At 30.7% G+C, this 15118-nt stretch overlaps 1 protein-coding gene across 16 annotated transcripts in view; it reads left to right on the top strand.

Moving 5' to 3' along the window:
- Positions 1 to 15118, top strand: part of LOC127718597 (plexin-B1-like) — a 338385-nt gene that overhangs the window by 187578 nt on the left and 135689 nt on the right. Inside the window, exons 20-22 of one of the 16 annotated variants that reach the window (XM_052224765.1) lie at positions 6357 to 6428; positions 6638 to 6704; positions 7190 to 7336. The exons of 10 other annotated variants lie outside the window; for them this stretch is intronic. In XM_052224765.1, the coding sequence (XP_052080725.1) occupies positions 6357 to 6428; positions 6638 to 6704; positions 7190 to 7336 (286 nt within the window). Of the gene's footprint in view, positions 1 to 6356; positions 6429 to 6637; positions 6705 to 7189; positions 7337 to 8233; positions 8391 to 15118 lie in introns of all 16 variants that reach the window. 5 more of the 16 variants (XM_052224751.1, XM_052224745.1, XM_052224722.1 and 2 more) reach the window with 5 other exon arrangements.

The raw sequence follows: 15118 nt of genomic DNA, 5'->3' as shown, positions 1-15118 counted from the left end.
GATCTATCATCTGATATCTAACCAAAATTGTCAAGCAAAAAAAATACCGAATAAATTGTTCAATTTATATTTCAATTAAATCACATTATAGGGTGCAAATATTTTAAATGGAGCCGGACCTAAAGACTACAGTATACATATTGGCTTGGATGGAAGTTGTCTCATAACTGATATTGCTATGACATTAATCACATGTTTGCCACCTAAATCAGTACCCAGGACTGATCAAGCAGATGTAAATACGGTTAATGTTATTGTAAGTTTAATCATTATGTATGTATTTAAAAGAAAGAAACCTGAATGTCAATAGAATTGAGAATGGAAAAGGGGAATTGTGTCAAAGAGATAACAACCCGACCAAAGAGCAGAAAACAGCCCAATGCCACCAATGTACCTTTTTTTAAGTAGACGATTTGCTTCGGAGACGAATTGTTTGAGAAAATCCCGCATTTTAAGGTTAAACGAAATTAGGTGTTGAACTGTCATTTTCTTAATTTTGCCAGTTATTTGACGATATAATGTCATCTTGAAGTACTTTATTAATTCTGCATGTCCTATTCCAAGTGAAATATATACATTTCGACGGTTTGTGGCAGTTTTTGAAGTATTACTTTTTTGAAAAAATATGGAATTTATTGTAATACATGTATATGTGCAGAGATAAAATACTCTGTTTTGAAACATACAGTTATTGATGTTTTATAACATTACATATGTCTATAACAATATAAATCTGATTTCCGTTTTAAGTCGATATATAGTAATTATCAAAAGTTCTTTTAAACATTTGTTTAACTTGTTTTGAATAAAAAGGTTTTTGTTGGAAGGATCGAAGCATACATTGGTGACTTAAAATACAAAGAAGATGTCAAAATATTAGCCATCATAGTTGGTGTTCTAGCTGCGACATTGGTTACAGCTGTTGTCATTAGCGTATCGGATGTAGTTTTTTTAAGGAAGAAAAAGAAAAGAGTTGTAAAAGAATTCAAAATGGAACTGATGACAAGAGAAGAAATGATACGGAAAGCTAGTAGAGAAGATTACATTTTTTATAGTATTAGTAAAACAAAATATTCTTCATTAGCCAAAAACAATAAATGTAAATTTGTACGTCATCATTTCAAACAAGAAACTACAACTCTTTCAGTATAACTTCTATATCAAACGAATGAAAAGGAACGGTTTGAAATTCCCAATGTGTGTAGAAATAGAAACAATACATTACAAATTAAAAACCAATTGTTCAAAGAACAATTGAAGGCCTTTCCACATCAATGTTTGAAGTAATTGATAAGAAGCTACTTCCGGTTTACTCAAAATTACTATTTGCGTCCAATGATAGCAAACTTATTTAAAGAAAATATATGCTTTCTATATACTTTTGTCTAAAATTAGGTAGATGATTTGCTACTTCCGATTTAGAAAATGTCACTCCCGGTCTTCTATGATAGCTTTATTCACACAGATTTAAAAAATACACGGTTTTTATATATCTTTGCCTGAAAAAAGGGGATAGTTTGCAACTTCCTGTTTAGAAGAAAATGTCACTTCCGGTCTCATATGATAGCTGTATATACACTGATTCCAAAAATATATATAGTTTATATATACATTTGCCTTTAATAAGGGAGATAATGAGCTCCTTTCGGTATATTGATAGTCACATCCGGTTTCAAATGATAGGTTTATATATGCCTTTTTAAAAAATATATGGTTTCTATGTACTTTTCCATGAAAAAAGTTCAAAAATGGCTACTTCCGATTTACTCAAGGTCACTTCAGGTTGACACTTTCCAAGTTCATATGTCACTCAACATTTTGTAAAAGACCCTATGGCTTTATAAAGAACCAAGTTGAAGTAATAATCAATCAACCTTATATTAAAACATTTTAGGGGCAATAACTCCTTTAAGATGTCATTAGATTGTATTAGACCAAATGCATCATATCTTTATCACATTAAAGCAAACATTTTGCACTAGTTCTTTTATATTTATCTTTAAAAGTGTCAGAGGAAATGCAAAAGCAAGCAAAAGTCAAAATTGAGAACATGACCTTGACCTTTAACCTTGACTTCATTTTCTAAGTAAGGACCAAAGAACCTCAAATAAAAAGACTCTAGGTTTATACGGCTAACGGTTTATGAGTTACTAAAACATAACGACAAATTTATTTGGTAAAGGTAGATAACTCCTATAAGACTATGCCGGATCGATTCGATCCAAATCAGCCAAAAATACCTGAGTATATAACGAACAATTTAGAAAAAGATTTTTTTTTGTTACGAAGGAGATGCACACACAAGATAAACAGTGAATGGGGAGATAACTGTTACACAGAAAACTGTTCGATAAAAAGGGTCAAATTTAAAAGCGCATAAACTGTATGATACTATATATAAAATATCTAAACCACATATTGCGAAACAAGAATTTGACGCAAGATCAAACTTTGGCGGAAGAAAAAAAAATAATAATCAGAAAATCAAAAGGTCTTTCCACAGAAAAGTGGAAAGACCTAAAAGCATCAAAGATACCAGGCTTATTTTTCATGTCGGGGCCTTTTATAGCTGACTGTACGGTGTGGGGGTTTTCTCATTTTTAAAGGCCGTACGGTTGCATTAATTGCTAACATCAACTTCATTTGAACTTTGGTGAATATTTATCTCATTGGCAATCAATCATACCTTATCTCCTTATGTTTATTATAACTGTGTACGCCAGACGTGTATTTCGTCTACAAAAGACTCATCAGTCAAACTCGAATCAAAGAGTTAAAAAGCCCAAAAAAGCTAAAAGTTGGAGAGCGTTGAAGTCCCAAAATCAAACCAATACATACAAGGATTTTTGTTTGGGAGGGGAGGGGGTTTCAAGGATTTTTTTTTAATTTCATTTTTGTATTTTGTAACTACAAATTTTTAAAAGATTCACACTGATCCTTTTTTTTCTACGTTTAGCTGAGATGAAAGGAAATAATTGTATGACCTATTGTTGATGATGTTCGACCGAGTTTACATGAAATCAACCCAAGGTATTCACATCAACGGGCAAGGAAAAACAAAAATAAAAAAATTGATGCGTCCAACGCGCTTTTCTGGGTTTATTTTCCTTGGGAACTCTGAATCCTAAAACATAGAAAGCTAGGATGTATAAGTAATCCCCAAAACAAAACAAAACTGATTATCCGAATTTCTTTTTCTTCATTTTAATTTTAAAGGGATAGTGTGGTTGTTGATAACTAATTAAATAAATACAGATCATTGAAAACATTATTTAGCAAAGGTTGCTATGAATTACGTAAAGTTCTTAATAAATGAAGTGTAAATTTACCAATGGAGATAACAAGCCGTCTTTTCCGTTGTCTTTTATTTGCACACAATTTGGGTTCTCATTTCGCATATTATTAAATTATCTTGCAATAGTTTGAATTTGCTGATGCTCAGATAAATATTAGAGACATCAAATCGGAACTAGTTACAACAAGAGTGCCATTTTGCGACTACCAAACCTATGTCCTCCATCTTCTCTTTCCGAACCAAGACATTAAATCAAACCCGCTGCTTCACGATTCAGAGGTAACATTATTTCTGCTTTTTTACGATGTATCCCTTTTGAAATAAACATATAGTAGCAAAGCTATTTCATTTTAGAAATAGCGTATAAAAATAAACATTGCAACTGAAATAGGTAAACCATGATTCCTGTGTTTGCTCTACATTAAAAAAAAATAAGACCAATCTGGTAAAACAGGGTTTTCAATCACCATTTTGTTACATGCCAATCATCTAATTGGCTAATAAATGTTTGTTACTTTTGTTACTTATCGAATAGATTTTGAATTGATTGAATTGTTAACCTAGCAAATTTTGTACTCTGTTAACACTCTAATTGATATCATGTTTTAAACTTTATACGTTGGAAAAACGTTATTTTAAGTGATTTTTCATAATATGCATTTTGCAATCTGTAAACATTTGTGGTAATTGTATTCCAACGGTCATGCCCCTGTTCTGAGCATATTGCATTATAACTCACGTGTTTTATTCAGCTTTTATTAAGACTTTCGTTATACTTGTATTGTGTTCTGTTTCACGATTTACACTAATTTTCGATATTTTACTTCAATCAACAACACAAAAAAATAATGCTTAATCTGACAATGATCTTCTCGAAAGGGTTTTAGTACAGCTATGACAGATAAAGAAGGGTTTCTTTAACTTAAGTTTGAGTTGCACTCGCTGCAATGTACGTTAACATTTTCTCGTGGTAATATACATCAACTGTCAGAGATCAACTGTAAAACAATTCAGACTTTCTGGGACAGACACAACCCATATAAATAAAAAACTGAGATGCAGTATGTAGCGCTTTCCTTAAATTCTTCTCGCATAATCTTATAATTACGCTTATTCTTCACCTATAAATTGAAGAGTTTCGCTAGTTGTTGAATTCATTTTGATTCATTGTTGATTTTGATTTGTCAAACTTTGAGAAACCTTAATTTCAACATGTGGTAGTAAAGATATAGCTTTAAAAATGAATGTAAAATAAAGATGTGTGTCACATCATGCATATGTGGAGCAGGATCTGCTTACCCTTCCGGTGCAGCTGAAATCACCGCCGGTTTTTGTCCGGTTCGAGTTGCTCAGTCATAATGACATTATTTTTCTGTATTGTGTATTCTATACTGTTGTTTGTCTTTTTTGCAATGGCGTTTTCAGCTTGTTTTCTACTAATGAATTTGAATGTCTCTTGGTATATTTCTGTCGGAGGTTCTCATATGACAATGTATGAGGAATAACTTATTTTTGTATTTGTACCCAAGATGATGTTGTACACACATGCTTGGTCCTAAGTACACGCTTTTTGCGAATGACAATTATTGATCTCTTAGTTCTATTCTACATGTAACCTTTTTTATAATGGTCGATTTGGCTGGAAACTGAAAGCATTTGTTTTATTGCAGACAACAACTGACAAGAAACCCAGAATACAGAACGCAATGGAAACATTCGAAATATTGTTGTCGAATAAGCTTTTCTTGGAGTCACTCATTCAAACATTAGAACAGCCGAATATGCTGACAATGCAAGAGAAGTAAATTAATATAAATCAATTTCCTTTTTCAAATTGAGTTTTGTATAATAAGGTAAATTAAGGTAATTTGGTGATATCCAACGGTGTATTATTTAGTACAAACTGCGAATCTTTTCCTCAAGTGCATTAAATAATGTATTCATGTTAGGACACCCATACTAATATTCTGACGCAACAACTGTTTAAATACCCATATGTATTTTAATCCCAATACTTGTAGATAGTACAAACAGGGTTCACATTGATTTTTCTTTTTGTCTTTTGTGTAATAAAAAACCCTTAAAAATTCAATTTTATATTTTAATATCATAAAAAGCTTAATTGATTATCCACAATTTATTTGATTTCGGTAACCTCACTTTTCCTTTCATTCTGAAAGAAAAAAAGTGTGATTTTACAAAGAAGAAAATGTGAAGAACGATTGTGCTAATAAAAGTTACGGTCATCTCTTGAATTATGTGAATTTGCTTCACATTGATTCCCTTAAACATGAAAATTTTACTGAGATTTTAATAACATTGATAACATTTAGATTTTTCAAGTTCATATAACTTTCTTTGTGACTGGTTTTAAACATGAGCTTCGTAGGGATAATCACGACATAAAACTATCATGTGTTATGAGACAACTGTTGTTTAGTATTAGTTGAGCTGTCTTATTCTTTTTTAAATAATATATATATATATATATATATATATATATTTTTTTAGAAAAGACAATGTTTATTCCCAAGAATAGTTCCAAATAGTTATGATACAATCTGAACAATCGATTAATACATAAATGAATTAAAACAGATTAATACAAATTATTTTAATAAATAAATTTATGTGTCAAATACTTTACTAGGGATTTGGCTGCCAGAATTTTTTCTAGGATGGAACTTCTAAAATTTGTTCTAGGGTAGAACTATTCAAAACCATTTAATTGAAGAACTGCAAAAAAAGGTTTTAATGGTCCAATTTTCCAAAACTGTTATTTTCAAGAACAGACCTGTCTGGATCTGTTCTAATCAAGAAAAGATCGGTCCAAAAACGTTTCTAGCATAGAGCAGTCAGAGCCAGAATCTATTCTTATAAAACTGTCTAAATTTGTTCAGGGTTGAACTGTCAAAATCTGCTTCATGGTGAAAATGTAAAAAATGCCTCAGATTACATACATAACAGTTCTCCTGATTGTTTCTGGATGAGGTCAACCATTCCTACATTTAGCTTTGTACAATCACATACTGTTTTATTTTTAATTATTTTTTTTTTGTAGATTGGTTCATTGTTTGCTGATAGACCGTATTCGGACCTCAACAAAAAAGCACCAGAAAAGTTTATTTAAAAGGTACTTCATAGTGTAGCTCTTACAATAATACACAAGTAATTTACTGCTCGTTCAAATTAAAGCTTTCTGAATGTTAAAGAGATTAGTATTCTATGAAAAGACTAAATTAAAATCTGTAGGAGTATTTGCAAAGTGGAATATCTGCTGCTTGTGATAAATTCGATGGCATACATTCCCCCATCATAAAGTTTTGATTTATTATTTTGTAGGTTAGATTCAATTACCATGAGGTTAATGGTAAATTGGTTACAGACAGGACTGTATAAACAATTAATAGTATGTATTGAAGTATTCAAAAACATGTAAAAGACATGCAATTAATTTGGTGTCCGTCTGCTTTCAATTCTTTTAAATGCATTTGTATAATGCGTTATTCATGAAGGTTGGGTACGTTAAATGTTCTAAAATATTGATTTTTTTAATAATATTCTGTGCAAGTACATACTATTCTATCTTTACGATATGATGTAAATATGCATACCACTTAAGCTTTTACTCATTGATTCATTCTCAATATTCATAATATTTCAATGCACTTAATGTAGAGAAAGATATCGTAACGGAATTACCGTAACGGTTGTCACTATTCGTGTTTTAAACAAACATTTCTACAATACAGAATATAATCATGGTTTATTTATGTTATTGTACGTCTATTTCTTAAATTGAAATCGAAAACGGGAAGAACGATATATTAACCTAACAAATTCCTTTCGTCATTTACATATAAATAACGATTTTGCATTCTTTTTTTTTTACAGTCACACAGCGGTATGCAACTGTTTATGTTATACAAAGCAGTACAGACTATTATTGAAATGGGACCAATTGATGCACTTACGGCAAATTCAAAAAACACCATTGCAGAGGAAAAGCTTCTCAAAATAAGGATTGAACATCAAACTCTTGTATGTAAAATATAAGTTGTGTTTCTATTAATAATATTGTACTTAAACAGCCTCTTCAATCTGGTTCGGTCAGATAGATTGAAAAACACTCATTAAAGATAATTTTGAATTAATTTATTATTCGTCAGTTCACTTTTTCTAATTTCAAACGGGTTTTATATTTTAAAAGTTTAAGATAATGTTAGATCGTATTGTATGTTTAAGAACTATTTGGTTTAATTGCTGTTACTAAAATATTCCGAATTCTTATGTATGATTAAACAATGTAGAAAATATATGTTTTACATCATAGGACCATGGATTATTATTAATTTAGTTACAAAGGATGCAAAAATGACAAAATATTAATGGGACACATACGCCGTAAAAGTTAATAAACTCATCACCGATACCATGATTACAAATTTGTACGCCAGACACACGTTTAGTCTACAAACGACACATCGGTGTCACTCGAATCAAAAACGTTAAGAAACTGTTAGTTTTGTAAAGAGTTGATTTATAATTATGACCGTATCAATGGTAATTCATGTCAGCCCAGATGTGCTGACTACTGCGCTGGTGATATCCTCAGATATTTAACGTAGGTGCGTCTGACGGGTCAGCAATTCCAGTTATGAAATATCGAGGGGGAGGGGGTGTCTATGTGAATTCTAATTGCAGTGTAGAGTGGAAACATGTACATCAATAAAGTAATTATACTATTTATGATAAAACTGAAATGCTTTATATAACTTAAAATTTTAAACGTTTCAAATAAAATATAATCATCAGAAATGCACATTATGATAATTTCAATTCTATCTTTATGTAAAGAACAATTTTAATGGAAGAGAAGGGGTTTGTATTCGCAAGCTATTAAAATGTGTTACTCCAGGACTTCTTTTCTTTTATTAGACTTTGCAAATAGATTTGAATGGAAATAGTGACCAGCGTTACCATGTTAAAGTTCTTGATTGTGATACAATATCTCAGGTAAAACAGAAATGGTGTGCGCAGATTTATAAAAATAAACCTGCTTCAGAGATTCCACACAATGATGAACTTTCTTTAGGTAGGTAACTATAGTCATAATGTCTCTAAAAATGCGATTTTTCTTAAAGATTGTCAAAGTGCAAACCATTCAAAATGTCATTTACAATATATATAGATAGAAGCTTTAGGTAAACGGAAAACAAAATTATTACTTATTTACCCTATTTATAAATTTGAGATTGGTATTGCTTAATCGTGGTTAAGAAATCTGTATCGTAATTGCTAATATGATCAGGAAAAAGTACAAGATTAACGTTCGAAAGAAACAGAATGACTTCTCTTAAATTTATTGGATATGTGAAAACGCATTTAAAGTTACAACTACAGTATGCACATTGTAGGAATTGTCCCAAAATCGTATATGAAGCGTAGTATAAACTATGAACATCCGAAAATTGTTTAATATTGAACCGTTTAATTAATACCAAAATGACCACCACCATATCAGCATATGTTTTTATATAGTTAAGTACGCTGAGGAAATCCTAGATACGCAAAGTAGAACAAACCGCATATAGCTCTGTGGGCACTCACCATTTTCACCTTATGTAACTAATCTTTTTGTTGTTAATAAAAATATCAGTTATTCTTGCTAAAAAGATCTTTCTTTAGAATGTCACAAGTCAGGAGCCTGTAGTTTAGCGGTTGTCGTTGGTTCATGTCTGTCATATTTTTTTTTGTAATTTTGTAAATTGGTTTGTTATAACTTAGGCCGTTAGTTACTCAATTGAATTGTTTAATATGTTTCATGTCGGGGCCTTTTATAGCCGACTATACGGTATGGGTTTTTCTCATTGTTGAAGGACGTACGGTTGCCTAATAATTGCTTACATCCACTTCATTTTAACTTTGATGGAAATTCGTGTCATTGGCAATCATACCACATCTTCTTATTTTTATATTGTCGTACAGTCGATAGTGTTTCATGGGGATCTTTTGTTTTTGCTCAATATTATTGTTAACATCATGTTTATTATTATTCAAAAAGCTTAATTTTATCATCGTTGCTAGCATCGCGAGGTCCTAACTAATAATCAATATGGTTAAACAAAGAAATTATTTATACTCACATGAGAAAGGTACCACAGATTAATATAATCAACGCTGCATATAAAAGCATATAATTCATCGTGAGTCTGTTTAAATCAAAAATGCTTAAATCTGGTGTTATGTCATATTCCTCTTCTAGATTTAATACTCCGATAGTAGTTTTGAGAGCATGCTCATATCTTATTCAAATTATGTTCCATAATAAATGTATTTATTTTCTTAACGAATTTATATGAATTTAAAAATGTGCATTCCTTTGAGGCTTGTAGCACTTTTGATATTTTTTAAATGTCTTACTTTGCTTAAATTTAATTCACGGACAATCTGCGCGTTTCCAACGTCATTTTCATTTTATATCATATAACTTTTAATAAATTATGTTTGATTTTGAATCATAACAGTAGTATTTATTTCATTATTCATATCTAAGAATGGCAAGAAGGAAAAGCAGGCAAACACTAGTAGCAATATTTGAGTCTGAAACGGTCATTTTGGTCTGATCAAGTCTTAATCGACTGGATTTACTGCTAGAGAAAAACGTCAAGACTTTTTCAGACTTTCAGACGCTGTCACGATATACCGTGTTAAGTCCGTTCAGTCATGTCAAGATAAACAAGAGAGATTGTTCTTGCATCCGATTAAGACTTGATCAGACCATGTTCAGATCAAATCAGACTAAAGGTAAAAATGCTGTTTAGACTTTGTAAGATCGTGTTCAGTCGTGTTAAGATTTTAAATATTCGGATACAAAACGGGCGACACTTTCTCTGTGTTTATTAGGGGTTGTTTCCCTTTCATGAATAAAATCGGAAAAGAATGGAGGGTATTCTTTTGTGGTCTTTTAATGTTATGTTGTATGTCTATTAATTAAATAACGTTTGCAAAGTTGCATTTCATTTTTTGTCCGATGTTATTTCAAGTAAACATTTAATTGGTTATATAAGAAAAGAATAACTGGTGTAACCGGAAAAGTGTGCAAGTCATAAAAACTTTGCAGTCGTGCTTTCTTGCATTAAGTAATTTAGTATTTATTCGTTCCGTCTGTAAAGATATAATGATTAGTAATAAATATCAAAAATGTTCTTAAAAACATTTTCGTCTGTGATTTAAAATAATTGTTCTTACCCATATAAAATTAGTCAAGGAAAATATATTCTGAGTATCTTATTTACTTTATATTTTTCTAATTTTTGACAGATGACAGATGTTTGGTGAAAGTTATTTACATTTTAATATACGGATTATCTGAGCATTCAACCGAAACGGACTGTCAAACACTATCTTAATAATTATAAATACCCGTGCAACGCTGTGACTGTTTTATCCATGGAAGTTATGTGAAATATGTTGCCATGTTTTATCATATATAAGGATACACCGGATAAAATTATTACATTTACAAATTATACAACATTATTTCAAAATAAATGCAACAAGAATGCAAGCATATTTCAAAAATCTAGGTAACAGTTTATATTTAGTATAGGTACCTATAAAACCCGATTTTGATACTTCTCTGACCTTTTTAAGCATCAAGTCTTTTTTAACAAGAACTAAAAAAAAAGAATAAACTATATTATAGAAAAATATAACATAGAATAAGTTATGAAACAATTATTAAAAAGAAAATGTACATAATTATACATCTAGTTTACGGTTTATATTTCTGTTTCGTAGCAGATTTGTTTTATATAGCACCCGTGTTACTTCTCATTTCAAAAACAAAATGTCAAAGTGGCTTGGTGCCTAAATGGCTTCATTGTGCTTCAAAAAACATATCCTTCTAATGATTAAAATTTAATAAATCTTCATTTATCAAGGCTAATGAACAATTTCACAAACTGTAAAAAGAAAATATGTAATAAAAAGTAATTATTTCAAGATTTGTCTCTTATATAATCAATCAATTGTTAACAAATTATATGTGACTTTTTGTCCTATCAAATTTGTAACTTTCTGTCCTGTGACTTTCTTTCCGCTGTCCGCTAAAAAAGACCTCCCGCACTCAGGGAGAGAAAACTGCCGAGACTACCAATGCTAATTGTTAGATAGAATAATAAGTACATCAGTCATTCTCAATTTTATATTTATATAATCAAAATATGCATGCTGGTGCTTAAAAAAATCTGTTTCAAATGTTTAATTTAAGGAATGCTCTGATTTCAAAACTTAAATCTTTCTCTGTTGCTTTCGATTGATATCATTTGCATATCATGTAATATTGTTCGCTGAACATTCAACTATCTTAGCCAAGCATGTGCACTTCGGAATGCAATCCATAGAAAAAAAAATAAACCAGTTTTAAATTATGTACATTGTGCGAGTATCGTGTTCGACTTATAATCCTTTAATCCATAAAATAGTCATCAGTTACTATTAATACAATTATACTGTTGCATTTTTGACACTTTACTCAGAAAGATGTGAATATATTTTAATTTTCTTTCAACAAAATCTCCTACTTCAATTTGCTACTCGTCTACAAAAAAAAACACATTTATTATTTCATTTTTGCCATCGAACTTCCTGATAGATATGTTTTTTTTTTATCTATCTATCAGGTAAATATCAAAAATGAATCCAGAGTTTTTCAAGTACATTGACGGTTGTGAATTAAGAATTAGTTACTTTATGGAAAACTCATTTACCTGAATGGTAATATTATCGTTAGTCTTTCTTTTAATAATTTGATATTTTTTCCTCTTTTGAAAACTATAGATAAAGAATAAAATGAAAATTTGTTTTCGTTTGCATTCAGGCAAAGAGAAACATATTTTTTTTTGTTTTATTTCAAATAATTACGGAAGATTTTTAGTACGGATATAAAACAATTCTTAATCTTTTCCAATTTGCAAATATAATTCGGTGGGTTTTTTTTTGCACATGGTTGGTGAAAATTGTATGATCTAACTTCTTTCAGAGGTCTGTTAAACCTTGAAAATATGACAATTCCGTGAATCACACGTTGCTACATAGAATTCTTGCAAAATTCAGAAACTTGCAGTACGGTTATATTTTATATTTTCTCCGTTGAAAAAGATAGTGTTAAAATAAGAAGGTGTAAACATGAAAGGGGGAGGGTTGTTACACGACACGTTCTTCGCAATTTAATGTTGAACGAATAGAAGCTTTCTTACTTTTTTCAAATATCGAATACACAATCAAATCTCTAACTTATCAATTTTTGCAGTAATTGTTTTATTGACAGGTTTCTGGAGGCATTTGATTGGACATCAGATTAATGTAGGCGTGGGAATGTATCACTTTTATCCAATCAGCTGTCTTATAAAACAAACCTGTATGCGATGATGCTTGAACATTGTCGGCATAGTTTTTTTATAAAGAATTCTACATTAAAAGGATATTGTTGCCACTGTGGTCTTGTCATATAAAAATAGACAACGCTTATACCTATATATATATATATATCTTCCACTGAGTATATTCATGGCTTGAGGGAAAGAAAGCAATAAATTAACTCGATAACCCTTTCAGTTTGTCATAAACTGATTGAAAAGTTGAGTTAAAAAGTAATCAACCGGAACTTAAACTGTTTGAGATGTGGGTTACACGTCAATATGACAGCAATCGAACGACAAAAACAACATAAGAACATCAAGAGGGCAACATATACGTGTATAGTCTTCAACAAGAAACAGGTGTTTACACAATATATCAAGTTCTAAATTGTCACGAGTTTCTATAAAATTGTGAATACATAAAACCAAAACAATTAAAGATCTGAATATGAAAATAAAAATAATAATTTGAAAGGTGACAATATTTTACTACTTCAAGGCATAAATTTCCTTTTCTTTAACCCACAAGAGAATTAGCCATGGATTATATCGTCCGCATATTTTCCAAACGGTCGTGTAGATTGATGGCGTCATGTGTTAAAACAGAAGTAGGGTCACCCGAACCATACAGATTAAATGATTTTTTTAATTCAACATCTATAGTTGCAATCTAACTTGAGTATACATCTGCTAATTTAATGATAAAACAAAGAAAATTGTTTAGGTTTTTTTTTAAGTAAAGAAAATGTTTATCTCGAAAAAAATACCCCCCCCCCCCTTTCCAAAAAAATATTGGTCATTGACCTGAGTGGGGGCTAAAATTTGGAGACAGAGGGCCGACTGCCATTAACAACAGACGACCAACAGCAAACAATTTGAAATGTATGACAGTCGACGACGGACTCTAAATGATTACACTGAATAATTTCAACTACCACAAGATACCCTATGGATTTATTTATATATATATATATATATATATATATATACTTGAACTCATTTAAGAGATATATTTCTGGAAAAAAACGAATTCAGTATGTTTACAATACAAACAGACGACATACACCAAGTGATGGATTAAATTGTAGCTTTTACTGTTCAATTAATTTTTCCAGTTATTTATCTGCTAAATCCGGTGGACTTATTTCGTACGACATGAACATAAATCAAATACTCGGTTTTTTTTTATTCATTAAATTGAGTTTCAGTTTTTATTCGGGACAACATTTTATTTGATACGAAATTATCAATTTTGGAGTTGTTTCATTTATCAGTACAAAAACAAAACACCAAACAAACGTTTTATCGGCTTACTATGAGCAACGAGAATGATTTAATGAGACCTGTTATGGTCAAGGTTGTATGAACAATATATTCTTTTACTAGTATAAATTGCAATGATTTTTACATGTAAACTAAAGAAATATTAGCAAAAATAAGTGCCTTGTATTTTAACAGAGATCGAACACAAATTCCCGCCACTATAAAAAATTCTTCATTTTCGTATTTGTAATTTTTATAGGACCAAATTCCCTTTTCTACAATTTAGCGCACAAGGTATATTTCGACAGCACGCTAGGCTATAATCTATTTTCCTACTTTATTTCTAAATTCTCCATTCAGGCTAAACGGGAAAAAAAAATCAATATGAAATTTAATAAAATATTCTTGCATCGGAAAACTCGTGGAATAAAACATGTATATATACAGACCTTCTAAAATTCAAACTGACCTATTTCCGTGCATTCATCGTGCATCGTCCGTTCTGCGTGCGTGCATCGTTCATTCATCGTGCATTCAACGTGCGTGCGCTCATCGTTCATCATTCTGTGTGTTTTCCATTCAACGTGCGCTCAACGTTCATTCATTCTTAATCGTGTTAAGTGCGTTCAACGTTCATTCATTCTCAATTGTGTTTAGTGCGCTCAACATTCATTCATTCTTAATCGTGTTAAGTGCGTTCAACGTTCATTCATTCTCAATTGTGTTTAGTGCGCTCAACGTTCATTCATTCTTAATCGTGTAATGTGCACTCAACGTGTGTTAATTCTAAATCGGATGATATTCATTCAGTCTTTAGTGCATTTTGTAAGATGACTTTACAGACTTGTATAACCATAACTGATTGGAAAACTTTTTTTTAATCGCGAGATACTCATTTTTTCATCTACTTGTACATGTGTATCATGATGTTATAGAAATGGGTTTACTATTATGTAACTTTATCTTTATTCAATTGCAATATATTTGAAACAGCAAATATCAAATCTCTTGTTCTCGATTTTGGGTTAAAACTTTACTTACGTCTATAATTGAGTCTGAAAATTAAACCCACTAGTGTAAGAATTAGATCTTTTAGCTGACAAATGTTTGTCTCTCACCGGGATTTGAACTCACA

Source organism: Mytilus californianus, unplaced genomic scaffold, assembly GCF_021869535.1.
Source record: "Mytilus californianus isolate M0D057914Y unplaced genomic scaffold, xbMytCali1.0.p SCAF_1, whole genome shotgun sequence".
In the NCBI taxonomy this organism is placed as follows: domain Eukaryota; kingdom Metazoa; phylum Mollusca; class Bivalvia; order Mytilida; family Mytilidae; genus Mytilus; species Mytilus californianus.
The sequence above is the reverse complement of the archived record's forward strand: the minus strand, read 5'-3'. Positions and strand labels throughout refer to the sequence as shown.